Source organism: Rattus norvegicus, chromosome 1 (genome assembly GCF_021556685.1).
Source record: "Rattus norvegicus strain SHRSP/BbbUtx chromosome 1, alternate assembly SHRSP_T2T, whole genome shotgun sequence".
Taxonomy (NCBI): Eukaryota; Metazoa; Chordata; class Mammalia; order Rodentia; family Muridae; genus Rattus; species Rattus norvegicus.
The window spans coordinates 217,547,556-217,561,680 of NC_141534.1; the positions used below are offsets into that span (position 1 = coordinate 217,547,556).

Below are 14,125 nucleotides of genomic sequence, written 5' to 3' on the forward strand. Positions count from 1 at the left end.
TATTTTAAAAGATTTATTATATGTAAGTACACTGTCGCTGTCTTCAGACACACCAGAAGAGGGCATCGGATCTCATTACAGATGGTTGTGAGCCACCATGTGGTTGCTGGGAATTGAACTCAGGACCTCTGGAAGAGCAGTCAGAGCTCTTAACCTCTGAGCCAACTCTCCAGCCCACCAGGTATTTTTTTTTAAAGATTTATTTATTTTTTGTATACAATTACACACACAGATCCCATTACAGATGGTTGTGAGCCATCATGTGGTTGCTGGGACCTTGAACTCAGGACCTCTGGAAGAGCAGTCAGAGCTCTTAACCTCTGAGCCAACTCTCCAGCCCACCAGGTATTTTTTTTTTAAAGACTGAAATTTTTTAAAGTGTGAATTTGAAAGGCTGTGGGACTTTAAGTTTGTAAAATGTTTCATACTGTGTTGTCTATATTAATGTGTGACCTTGGGGAAGAAAGGAGAGGTTGACACTCCAGTGATGTGTGTGTCAAGTTGACAAGGGGTCAGTTGTGCTGGATATCCTAAGATAGCAGATGTGGCACACGTGCCTGTAATCCCAGCATCTTGGCAGTTGAAGTAGGAGGAGGGGAAGGGGGCTTGAGGCCTTATTTTAGGACTAACAAGAGTTCAGTAAAAAGTTTTTGGGTGGGGAATGCCTCAGAAGAAATGTCTCACTGTATGGCCCTGGCTAGCTTTGAATTTAGAGCTCCACCTGCCTTTGCTTTCTCTTTTCTGGGATTAAAGGCAAATGCTATCACACCCGCACCTCTGAACATTCTTATTATTGCTATAGTGGGCACTGAACCCAGACTTCGTGTCTGCTGGGCAAATGCTCTATCACTGAGCCATGTCTCAGCTTTGCTATGGGGCTCAGGCTGGCCTTTGGTGCCCCATCCTGCCTCACTCCAACTCCCAAGTAGAAGAATTACAGGCCCACACCATCTTGCCCAGGTCAGAGACTAAAAAAATAAGTTTATTTTCATGTGTATGTATGCCCTTCTGTGAGTTCATACATAATATCACGTGCCCACAGCAGCCTTTAGAGGCCAGAGAGCATAGAATCCTCTGAAAATGGAGTAGCAGGTAGTTTTGAGCTGCCCTGTGTGCTGAGAATTAAATGTAGGTCCTCTGTAAGAACAGAATATGCTCTTAACCATGAGCCATCCCTATAGCTGAATAACAATTTATAAAAGGTGACTGTGGGGTATTTGTCTTTTCTGTGACTGATTTTACTCAACATAATAACTGCCAGTTGTGGCTGCAAATGACAAGATTTCATTCTTTTATTCCAGAAGTCTATTGTGCATATATATCCCATTTCTTTATCTAGTCACTCATCAACAGACACAGAGCTGTTTGTATCCTAGCTACTATGCAGGATGCTGAAGGAGACATGGAAAGCCAGAAGTCACGACATACTCGTGCCCTCAAGAGGCTGAGACAGGAGAATGGAGAATTTGAGGGCAGCCTGAACAATATTCTGAGACCCTGTCTCAAAGAGAACGAAAGACAGTAAGGGCATCTAAGATGTAACAGTTTTCTTTTCATCAGGTGTATGCCCTGTATGGGGTGGCGGGGTCATGTGACGGCCCTGCTTGGAGAATTCTGAAGTTACTTCATGTTATTTTTCCATTTTCCTGTCCTAAGCTGCACCTATACCGTGTGCATATAAGTTTCTCCTTCTCCACATCCCACATGTTTTGTTTCTTTTGGTACTAGGAATTGAACCCAGGGCCCCTTACGTGTTAGACAGGTGCTTTACCACTAAGCCATTTCCACAGCCCTATTTTGGTTTGGTTTGGTTTGGCTTGTTTTTGGTGTTCGTTCTTTTGAGACAGGGTTTCTTTGTGTAGGCCTGGCTGTTCTGTAACTCACTCTGTAGACCAGGCTGACCTCAAACTTGGATATCTGCCTGCCTCTGCCTCCAAGTGCTGGGATAAAAGTCATACACCTCCACAGTCCTTATTAATTTCAATTTTTATGTCTCTATGTGTGTTGAGACAGAGTCTTAACTATGTCGCTCAAGCTGGCCTCAAATTCTCTATCCTCCTGCCTCAGCCTCTTGAAAATCAGGAATTACAGGTCTGTGATATCAGGCTAAGTTATAAATATCTACCTGTCATTAATATATACATATATATGCACATGTATATTAAAAACCATGGATCAGGGTGGTATTGTATACCTTTAATCCCAGCACTCAGAAGACCAATATCTGGTCTATATAGTGAATTCCAGGACAGCCAAGGCTACCCAGAAAAACCCTCTCTCCAAATCCTACTTGTTCTAAAAAACCAAAACAAAACATAAAACAACAACAACAACAACAACAACAACAACAACAACAAAAACCAAACCAAATCAAAAAACCAACTATGAACATAGCTGAGTTCTGGAGTTTATCCCCAGAACTGAAAAATAGAGACTCTCGTGAGTTGTTTGATAATGGGAATGTGCTGTGAGAATGGCATTAGGAAATTTCATTCTTGTGGGAACATTAGAGAGTGCATTTTCAAGAATCTCCATGGAATAGTCCATGTGGTTTCTGATGCAATCAAATGATTCAGTGAACACAAGATATGCAAAGCCGCTTCCTGTGTCACATGTGGACGGCTTTCATTTTATAGAGTTTCAATAAAACTGAAATAATGTTAAAACACAGTAAGTACATGGGTCAGCAGCATGCTGCTTGCTAGGGCCAGGCATCATTAGCTATACATACTCGGATGTACAATCTTTTCACGTGACTGACAGGCCTCCAGCATTAGCATAACCATGTGAGTGAGAGGGTTTGTACCAGAATGCCCACATCACTCAATAATAAGAGGTTTTCTGCTGTTGTTGACCAAAATATTACTATGTGGTATATGACTATTGTAAAGTTTCATTCATCACTAACCTCCGCCTCCACATTGCTACACACAGACAGGTAACCATGGTTAAAATCTTCTAGTCTAACAATCTTTATGTGCATCTACCTTTAAACAAGCATTTTCTCTTTTCTTTTTGTTTGCTTTCTCAGGACAGGTCTTTGGCTATCCTGGAATTCAGTATGTAAGACCAGGCTTGCCTCGAACTCAGAGATCCACCTGCCTTTGTCTCCCAAGTGGTGGAATTAAAGTGTGTACCACTATGCCTAGTTTACAAAAGCATTTTTATTAAAGCATATATACATTGGGGGGGAGGGGCATTGGCATATGAGTACGGGGGGCCCTCAGAGGCCAGAGGCATTGTTGCTGGTAGGGCTGGAGTCACATGAGCAATGCTGGGAACCAAGCTGGGGACCTCTAGAAGAGCTGTAAGTGCTCTTAACCACTGAGCCATCTCCAATTCACAGATATACTCCCTCAGCTTCCTCGCTGAAATTAAAGGCATGCACCACCACACATGGCCCACACCTTTTTAACACAATGGATATTGTGCTATATGCACTGCTGTGCACAATGCACTCATTTAGAATACTCTCTAGATTCTTTTTGAAATGTTTGATGGCTATACTGTTTGCTGAACTACTAATAATGGAGCAATACAACCTTAAACTCTGACTACATTACCATGCTGGATTCTACTGCTCAACATTTATTGTTCATGTCATTATTGTTATTTAGACAGCTCAGCTCTGATTGGCCTGAAACTTGCTAAGTCAGTCAGGCTGACTATAACCTTCCATAATGTCTATGCCTTCCTTCTGTGTGCTATCTTTTGTTCTTTTTAAAATTATTTTTTAATTTTTATTATGTATTTTATATGTGTTTATGGTATGTATATATAACAGTGTGGGCACATGAAGGCCATGGCTATCCTATGTAGATAGATAGTTTCTGGGTGTCTGTTCTTACTTTCCATTTTGTTTTGAGGTGTGATCATGCTTAATGTTCCTGACCCTTTGCTAGCTACTCCCAGTCGGCTGCTGTGTGTTCTCCTCTCTCTGTCTCCCATTATTCTATAGGAGTGCTGGGATTACAAGGTCTGAGCTACTCCATGCAACTTTTTGTGTGGGTCCCTGGGTTTCATTTGAACTCAAGTCATTAGTCTTTTGAAGCAAGTGCTTTTGCCAGCTGAGCCACCCCCCTGCTCTCTGTCACTGCCCATTTGTGGTGCTTGGGAATTAAACCCAGGGTCTGCTGAATGTTAGGCAAGTGTTCTACCACTAAGCTATCTATCTCGATCCCAGAATAAGTATTTATTTTTGTGTTCCAAAATGAGATCCAAACTAGGGCTTTGAGCAAGGGTAGGCAAGTGTTTTACCACTGAGTTCTGTCAAATCTAGGTGGGTTTCTTAAAAGATGATTTCAAGGCAGGTAGTAGTTTATTATTTTGAAGTTGCTTAGCCATTAGTCCTATAAGAAGGTGCTGAGAGGCCAAGTGCTGTCACATGTCTCATCAACAGAGAATGATACTTAGGTCTACCTCACAGGCCTGAGTCTATGGAACACAGGAATGTGTCCAATGCAGCATTACTGCCTCTCATGGTGCCCAAAACATAACCATTATCCTGTTTTGGGAAAGCTTTGGAATCTGAGTCAGAGTGGATGTCATTTTGAACAATTTGGCTATTTTTATGCTTCATAACATAGTACCTTGAGTATTTATGACTTTGCTTTGCTTCTCCAGAATGAATATAATCACTAGTTCCAGGCTAACCATAAAGCAGTCATCAGGGGCAAGCACATTTAGTCCAAAACTCTGTCGGCAAGAGAATTAGTTTGTAACTGATGAAACAGATTCAGAGAGATTGCTTAACTTACCTGAGTTTGTGCAGCTTAGTGAACATTAGTGCCAAAATGTAATGCCAGTCAATCAGGCTGCAGATCCAATGGCCTTAAATACTCCAAAGTGTCTACATGTAACCTATCACCTTGTTACACACACACACACACACACACACACACACACACACACACACTCATGTGCCTCAGTCCTAAGTGAGAAGACTGAAGGCAGGCTATAATGAGAATCGATATTTTGAACTTTGACTGTTTTTTATTTCTCTTTCAGACAAGGTCTCTCTATGTAGTTCTGGCTGTCCTGGAACTTAATGTGAAGACAAGGCTGGCCTTGAACTCACAGGGATCTGACTGCTTCTGCCTCCCAAGCGAGTGCCGGAATGATAGGTGGGTGCCACTAGGTCAGCAACATTTCATTTTTTCTTCCCATTATGATGTGAATTCCAAATGGAGAACTTTGTTTTGAATACAATAACCTTAGCATCAGTGCCTGAAACAGGCAGTAAGTAGAAACTACAAAGGTTGTATTAATGAATGAGGGAGGTGTATGTTACACTAACTGCTCGAGAACTTTCTGTTTCTTCTAATATTACATACATAGTTTTTGCTACAGAACACAATACCCTGTTTGATTTTAAGAGCTTCCAATAAAAATGCACTGAAATATATCCTGACAGGAAGTGAACACTAAGTGTTAGTATTGGATCTGTGCAAATAGGACAGTACTGAGGCCAATACAAGTATATTGGCCTTTCTCACACTTGGAAGAAGATTTTGACTTTTGAAACAACATGGTACAAATTATTGGTAGATTTTAGGATTGGCTTACAAAACAATCCTAGATACAATCACAGCTTACAAAACAACTTTTGCCAAGGAAAAGCATGTTTGATGGTGTTTTCCCATCAGGATAGCTGAGGATACACAGAGAAACCTTGTTTCAAAAAAACCAATAAATAAACAAATAAATGATTTTTTAAAAAAAAGTAAAAAAAGAAAGAAATGTAAAACGCAAATCTGATGGTAAGAATATACTGGGAGAAAAAGTGTAGGAGCCAGCAAGATGGCTCTGAAGCTAAAAGCACTTGCTCTGTGTGCCTGACAACCCAACTCACATTTTAAAAAAATCTATTATATATACTACCAAAAATATATATGCAATATATAGATATAGTGGGGGCTTTCTCAGCATTCCTGCAGCAAGATGGGAGGTAGAGATAGGGCAGTCTTCTGGAAGCTTTTGTACACACTGAGTGCCAGACACAAAAGATCCTGCCTTACCAGTGGAAGGGGAAGCCCTGGGTCCTGCTAAGACTGAACCCCCAGTGAACTAGACTGTTGGGGGGAGGGCGGCAATGGGGGGATGGTTGGGAGGGGAACACCCATAAGGAAGGGGAGGGGGGAGGGGGATGTTTACCTGGAAACCAAAGAATTATTATTACGTATTAAATAAATTAAAAAAAAAAAAAGAGATCCTGCCTTAAAAACAAGGTGGAGGGGCTAGGAAAGTGGCTTAGCAGTTAAGAGAGCTTGCTGCTCTTGCAGAGGTCCCAAGTTCAGTTCCCAGCATCCACGTGGGGGGGCTCACGAATACATAAAGCTCCAGCTCCAAGAGATCCCATGCCTCTGGCCTCCATGGGGAACTCGCCCTCATGTGCATATACTCACGGATTTATAACAGTTTAAAGTAAATCTTAGAAAGGTAGGAGAATCAACTGAAAAGTTGCCCTCTGACTTCTACGTCTGTACTGTGCGGTGTGTGCGCGCGCACACACACACACACACACACACACACACACACACACACACCCACCCACCTCTACCCCCCAGCCCCCAATTAAAAAGAAAAATACAGAGGATAGACGGGGTTGGGAACAGGTGGTAGGGAAGAGAAATGACTAAAAATTTAAAACTACCCACACATCTTAGGGTTTAATTCCCTAAATGGAATTTAAAATGCCCCCAAATTGGGGACATTTTGGGGGTGAGGAAGAAGCCCAGTGCAATGGAAACCCCCATGTAACTTATGAGAGTAATGTTAGCAAAGACTCCTAGTAATGGGGGACACAGAAGTTGAATTGGCCATCTTCTGTAATTAGTCAAGGCCTCAAGTCGAGTGACGGGGACACCAACCCAGCCACAAAATCTTCCACTTATAGTTTGTTCTGCCTGCACAGTGTTCTGGACCAGAACCTAAAAAAATCATCAGAGACACCAGAGAGACTTCATCCAGTAACTGATGGGGAACAGATGCAGAGTCCTACAGCCAAACCGGTTGTAAGTGGAGCTCTGGGGGTCCTGTGGAGGAGGGGGAGGAGGGATCAGAGGAATCAGAGCAGTCAGGGACACCAAAGAACACAGAATCAACTAAGACTTACTGGGGCTGGAAGAGATCAGAGAGCCTGTCAGGATGTGACCCAGGTCCTGTACATATATGTTCTGGCTGAATAGCTTGATGTCCTGTGGCAGCTGGGGCTGTCATTGACTCTTCTGCCTGTTTGTGGGAACCCTTTCCTCCTACTGGGTTGCCTTGATCCAGCCTTGATGTGATGGTATGTGCCTGGTCTTATGCCATTTGAATTGATGTCCTTGGGAAGCCTGTTCTTTTCTGAGGGGAGGTGAAGGGGGTTGCTTATGGAGGAGAAAGAAGGGGAGGGAGAGGTGGGGGAGGGGAGGGTGGAGAAACTGCAGTTGGATGTAATGTAGAAGAATAAAAAATAAAAATTTAAAAAGGAAAATATATTTTAGGAAAGGAGACTGGAGAATGCTAGGATGTGTGGGTGATTTTAAATTCTTACACAACATTTGCAATTGTGACAAAGTCATTGACCTTTGGCTCTCCTATTTGAGCAAGTAACAATGGATTTGGGTTATGCCCTTTAGGTCATGCCTTCTTAATCTCTTCCCCTGATGTTTACTTCTAGTTTCTTGATAGACCAGGTTGGCCTATGCTGTGTTACTTTTTCTTGGGAGAGAGAAAGGCCTAGTCATTCTTGGGGGAAGGGCACTGACAGACCAAAAAGAATCCTATTCAAGTTCAGCTTGGTGAACCATTGAATTTATTGAGGCCACTTATAGGTACATGGGTGACTCAAGGCAGTTACATCACCAGGAAGTCCCTTGGGCAGTTTAATGGGCAACTATACCAAATTAAAAGTCTCACCTGTAGCAGGGATGATTCACAAAGAACCCACACCACTGAGGAGTCCTTGGGTCACTTATGGGAAGCTTCAATAATGGAAGAGTCCTGGTCAACTTGCTCCTGAATATGGACCTTTTCCTCATGAGGGGATATTAATAGGCCTAGTTCCATGAACCTCTCCTGTGGCTGATTCAAGACAGCAACGGTCACGTTCGTCTTAGATCTAATCTGGTTTAAATCTAAAAGCTGGAAGAGAGTTTCCGAAGTGTTTAGAGTTTGGGGATGAGGGGGCACAAAAAGGGGCTAAAGAAGTGTAAACAGGATTTCTTTAGGTAGGCTAAGAATAATCTTTACCTCATTACCTCAGGCTTCATTGCTCAGGAAGTAGATAGCTGAAAGGCTTGGCAGGGTCTAGAGGGAAGAAAGTGAACACTTGCTGAATGAATGAAATAATGGAGAGGGCAAATGGTGGTCACGGGGGCGATGCTACCTACCTCCATCTGTAGGATTTGTGAGAAAACTATTCAGTCACGGCAAATTGTATTGTCACAATATGTCAAGTATGAATAAAAGCATTTCCCAACAAACTTCCTTTTGAAAAGTAATTTTGAAATAAGGTCCTATGAGCTTAAAGCTCACAAAAGGTGGGTCATGGCTTAGAATAGAGAAACTCTAGCAGAGGTCTCACTAAAAGAAAACAAAACAAAAAAACCCAACAACAACCCTCCCTCCCCCCTTTTGAGAAAGAGACTCGCTATGTAGTTCAGGAAGGTATCGAACACCTGATCTCCTCCCTTGGTCTCAAGTACTGAGATTACCAGCGTGCCACCGGAGTCCGATTTAGTAAGGTCTTTCTTTAGCTTTTAGTAAGACTTGGTCAGTTCAGAGATTAGGGATGATGATGATAATGAAGTCACCATGGTCTGTCCTTGTGAAGTCAAAGTCATCAAAGCGTTCACGTCATCACGTCATCACGTCATTCTTTCAGACCACCACCTGTAGTCCTGGCCAGCGAGGAACACCAGAGCCCACCACACGGGCCGGGTTGGGGCTCCCGGCGGGAACCGGGTGGCCGAAACCCGGCCCTGGTCTACGTTTTAGGCGCTGGGCAGGGTCTGCCGAGAGCCCTCCTCGTTTTCTCCCTTTGCAAGGCCTAATGGGAGTTGTAGTTTAGCGGTAGGAAGACCCGCTCGCCCAGTCCCTTCCCCCCATTTCCTCTACGCCCCGGATGAGGGCGAAGACTCAGGACAGCGGGGCCCGGCCCAGAGAAGGCCGAACTACAATTCCCGATGGACCCGAGATTCCAGTACGCAGTCACAGGTACCCGCGGCAACGCTCTGGCGCACGCGCACAGAATGGTGGCGGGACTCGGCCGCGTGCGCTTTCCCGCCCTCGTCACGCCCTGCGCCGTCGGCAGGGCTGTCTCATAAGCTGTAGGCTCTCTCTACGCGCTCCTCCTTCTCCGTTTCTCCCGAAGTCCAGGCCCCGCCTGTTTCCCTCCTCCAGGGCCGCCTCAGCCCGCTCCTGTCTTCTGTGCCTCTGCTACTTCTGCTGAAGGAGGAGGCTCCATGTTGTCCCCTCAGCGAACTGCAGCGGTGGCATCGAGAGGAGCAGGTGAGGCGTCCAAATTTTCCCGGACCCGCTCCGTGGTCACCCACGCCGCCTTTCAGTGCTTTGGCTCTGAGGTGACAAGCCGCCCCCGTCGCCATCATTTTTGGTGTGGCGGCAGGGGTCTGCACCGCCCGGTGTCTCGCCTCCGAATTCAGGGCCGGGGCTCCTGGAGCAGGGAACGTTCTCAGTCTCAGCCCGGAGCCTGCGCGGCCTGGTGGTCTGGCCCGTCGAGCTCCGCCCTGTGCTGGGCAGGGCGTGCCGGGCGGTGGCGCGCTCCGGGTCGGGAAGTGAGACTGACGGTCTTAACGGGCCGGGATTTGCGGGAAGGCTTTAAAGCGCTGGATGCTGCGGTGCAGCCTCGTTTTATTTTAATCGGAAAGACCTTGAGTCTTAATAAAGACTTAATAAAGGCAAGTCTTAATAAAGTTCGTTTTCCACCCGCGCTTATCTTATGTTAGGAGATAAAAGAACTTGGCCTAAATTTGGTTTTGTTTTGCAAGTTTTTTTTTTTTTAATTAAGTTTACTTTCCCCGAGACATAAAATGAGGTAGTAAAAGTACTAAATTAAAGCCAAATAGTCCCACCATAAATTCACAGATGCGATTTTGCCTGTCATTTTACCTGGCACTGTGCTTTTTAATGGGTATGGCCCTGAAATGATTGCCAAGTTTCACTTGCGAAATCTAAAGGAAAAAAGAGTCAACAGTAGTGTTTGAAGAATTTTTTTTTTTTTTTACCAAACCCCAGTCTTCAAATTTGAGTATGAAGTGGAATGTTTTGTGAAAGGTGAAGAAAAAAACCTAGCAGACTAAAACAGCATGGGTCTCAGTTTTGTTTTGGAGAAGTGGAGTTAAGTAAAATCTATGTACAAGTTACGGACTTGTAACTTGTCACGTAGCTCCGTACAAGTTGGAACGTCAAATGAGGGCTGTTTTGCTTCCTGCGGAAACCAGCTTGTATTCTAGAAATTCCTGTGCAGTTTTAACGTGAATGAGGAAAGGAATGGTTGAAAAAAATTTTTTTTCACATAATGAAGCATATCAATTAGGCCAATACCAACATACTATTTTATTTGCAATGGTGTACTGTATCTTGCAATAGTCTTAACCATAAGAAAAACAGTTGGGGGGGGGGGTGCATGCCTTTAATCCCAGCATTTGGGAGGAAGAGTCAGGAGGATCTCTTGAGTTCAAAGCCAGCCTGGTCAACAGAGAGAAAGTTCTAGGACAGCCAGAGCTACACAGAAAAACCATGTCTGGGGTACAGGGGAACAAAACGAACCAAACCAAATAACAAAAACAAACCCCCCAAACCAAACCCACAAACAACAAAACAAAAGACAAAGAGGAGGGAGGTGTGATTGTATACCATAATAATTTTCTTAGTGTTTAGTAAATAAGACCAGTTTGTTATGTGGTGGTAGGGATTGAACTCAGTTTTTTGCTTTTGCAGAGCTTAATCCTAACCCTAGTTACTAGGGCTCCTCGATATAGTGTTTTAAAACAAATGTTTTTTGAATGGCCATGTCTTTAATCATCATAGCCCTTGAGGGGCAGAGACAGTCAGGATTGTGTTTGGCTACATAGTGAATTTGAAGTTCAGACTCTTTCTCAAATTTCCACCCCCAAAAAATAGGAAGAAAAGAAATTGGTTTATAAATAAAAGTTATAGTCACTAATTAAAACAAAATAATGGAGTGGGGTTTGGTGGCATAGAGCTGTGACTTAGCACTCTGGAGGCTGAAGCAGGAGGATTTGTTCTGAGAAACCACGAAAAAATCCTAAAGTGAATAGTAGAGACTCACGTAAAAGAGAAATGTGAAGTCCGCCCCTGCCTGTCCTGGGAGCAGCTTAAATGGATGTGAACCTGTTTGGAAATTGATAATAGAATTTACCCATAGTAGGCCAGCCCGATGGCTCGGCAGATAAAGGCACTTTTTACCATCTAAGCTTAGCCAAGGTTTGCTCCCTGGAACCCACATCATACAGGGAGAGAACTGATTCTTACGAGTTCTTCTCTTGACTTGCACATTCGCACTGTACATGTGAACACACATTAGATAAATAAACAAGTGTAACTTAAAATTTTATCTGTAATGACCAGCATGTCTGTTAATCTTTGGTTTTCTTTTTCTGAGACAAGGAATCTTTTACGGCCTAGGCTGGCCTCTAGTTGAGGAGGACCTTAAACTTCTGATCTGTTTCTGCCTTTGAAGTGATGTGATTGCAGACTTGTACTCATTGCACCAGATGCCGTTAAAAGTTCCTTATGTGTTTTGTGTTGAGAAGTGTTAAAGTAAAACAATGACATTTTAATATTCGAATTTTAAAACATTTTCCTGGTTGTCTGTCAGATTCTAGGAGCATATTTAATGCTTAGGGGAAATAGTGAGGTCCTCCTAGGCCGTAGAAGATTCCCGTCTCAGAAAAAAATGGAATATAGTTTAAGACCTGGGTTGTTTTAGAGCTGTGGTTATGTTCTCTAGGAGCTTAAAGCCTGCATATGCTTGGGTTAAACTTGTTGGGTCTTGAGTGCATTGATGCAGGTCTTTAATCCCAGCACTTGGGAGGCAGAGGCCAGCAGATCTCTGAGAGTTCAAGGTCAGCCAGGACTACATGATGAGTAGGACAGCTAGAGCTACACAGTGAGAGACCTTGTCTGGAAAAAACTAAAAAAAAAAACCCAAAAACTGGATCTCAACAAAAAAGAAAAAAAAAAAACCCTGCATAGCCATGGTTGGCCTGAAACTTTTGTAGATGAGGCTGATCTTGAACACACGGAGATCTGACTCCCTCTCCCCAGTTTTCGGATCCCCACTATTCTAAGCACAACTTATAGATCCTGATTTTATTTATTCAGGGTCCAGGAAACAGTGAAAAGGAAAATCCTCATTTTGCATATTTATAATCAAATTTCTCCAATGGTAGTTGTATACATTTCAATAATTTATTTGATAGAAAATAAAAAATAAGCATTTGTTAGCTATTAGTATTTGTTGAAATTTTGTTGCTTCTTACAAATTAAAAAATGTTATTTGAATTTCTTTTGCTAGAACATGCTAGATATCTCACAGCTAAAAGTATGTTATAAATAAAGTGATAGACTTTACTTATGGCTTTATTCATACATAGTAAGTAAAGGAATAGAGTAAGAGCATGGTTACCTTGAAATGGTAAATCTAAGCTGAGTAAATATTGCCAATTAAGATATTCTTGTTTTTAAGCACCTTTTCTCTAAAAAAGCCTTTTTTAAGCTCGATGTGGTGGCTCACATTTGTAATCTCAATATTTGGAAGGTGAGACAAATTGCCGTGCATTTGATGCCATGCTAGACTACATAGTGAGTTTCAGGACAGCCTGAGCTCTAGAATGAGACCCAGTCTCAAAAAACAAAAAGTAAACGCAAACAACAGCAAAGAAACCAATCCTGACTAGGAAACAAGAAGAAACCAAGAAAGGTTTATTTAACTGTAATTTGATTAATTAAAACTTCTAGATTAGTTAGATTTCCTGTCGGAGGCAAGTACAGTCACTATAGGCAGAAGCAGGCAAATGTCTGAGTTCAAGGCCAGCACTGTCTACAGAGCCAGTTCCAGCACCACACAGAAAAACCCTGTCTTGAAAAAAACAAACACAACAACAGCAAAAACAAAAAGAAATTTGTTCAGCCCTTCCCCAGGACTGGAGAGATGATGGCTCAGTGGGTTAGCAGGTTTACTGCTCTTGTAGAGGATACATTTGGTTCCCAGCACCACAGCCTAGTCTGTACCTTCTGCTACAGTGGATTAGTTGTTACTCTCTGGCCTCCTTGGGCTCCCAAATGCATGTGCTGCTCATAAATTCAGGAGAGTACACACATGTATACATGAAAAAAAAAGTCATAGCCAGGTTGTGATGGCACACACATTTAATCCCAGCACTTGGGAGGCACAGGCAGGCGTGGTCTACAGGGCAAGTTCCAAGACAACCAGGATTACACAAAAAAAACCCTGCATTGAACACCCCCCACCCCCCAAATCTTCAGATTTTTTTTTCCTCTGGCTGATAAAAGGCTGAATAATTTTTATTTTTGTTTCAAGATGAAGGAGTTTCTGTGTTGCCTAGGCTGTCTTTGAACTCTGGATTTAAGTGATCCCCAGTTCAGTGACTGCTGGTATATACCATCTCAATTAACTTTTGATTTAAATTTTAGATTCAGCCCTGTCTTTGTAGTTTCTGAATTTTATTTAGTTAAAAATTATTATCATCATTAGTGTGGTGTGTGTGTGTGTGTGTGTGTGTGTTCATGATGGATGTGTGTGGGTGATTATTCCATGGCCTGTATATGGAGGTTGGAAAACAACTTAGTATATTCATTTCTGCATCTGGGTTCCAGCGATGGAATTCAGGTCAGCACACTTTCAAGGTAGAACCTTTACTTGCTAAGCCTTCGACTGCCAAGTTTCTGAATCCTAAATACTAGTCATACTTTGTTGTTAAAAACCCACAACACATTAGATGTTTCTGTCAGCAGATAAAACAGTTTTGTTTAGCATCTTGTGCTAAAGCACTAAGATTGTCTATAGTAAATGAGTTGGAAAAAACTTTCCTCCTAAATGCTTTAATTAGAATATACATTTTTCCCAGTGTTCTGGTTG

At 42.7% G+C, this 14,125-nt stretch overlaps 1 protein-coding gene and 1 long non-coding RNA gene across 22 annotated transcripts in view; one reads left to right on the forward strand and one right to left on the reverse strand.

Annotated features, from left to right (window-relative positions):
• Window positions 1–3,144: 3,144 nt before the first annotated feature.
• LOC102551693 (uncharacterized) lies at window positions 3,145–8,981 on the reverse strand. Of its 17 annotated transcripts, none has more exons than XR_015652872.1 (5): window positions 8,796–8,981; window positions 8,233–8,289; window positions 7,900–8,124; window positions 7,115–7,344; window positions 3,145–7,034 (listed from the first exon to the last, which is right to left on the reverse strand). It is a non-coding gene; the product is annotated as an uncharacterized LOC102551693 (long non-coding RNA). The 17 variants fall into 17 exon arrangements; XR_015652890.1 differs by having other exon boundaries at window positions 7,115–7,421; XR_015652873.1 differs by having other exon boundaries at window positions 8,697–8,981.
• The window catches only part of Atl3 (atlastin GTPase 3), a 46,393-nt gene continuing 41,169 nt past the window's right edge, over window positions 8,902–14,125 (forward strand). For 3 of the 5 annotated variants that reach the window (NR_199604.1, NR_199603.1, NM_001044241.2), the window contains 1 exon segment: window positions 8,902–9,198. Coding sequence is in view for 2 of the 5 variants with exons in the window: in NM_001044241.2 (NP_001037706.1) it covers window positions 9,168–9,198 (31 nt within the window). In the remaining 3 variants the exon portion in view is untranslated. 5 annotated transcript variants of the gene reach the window in all.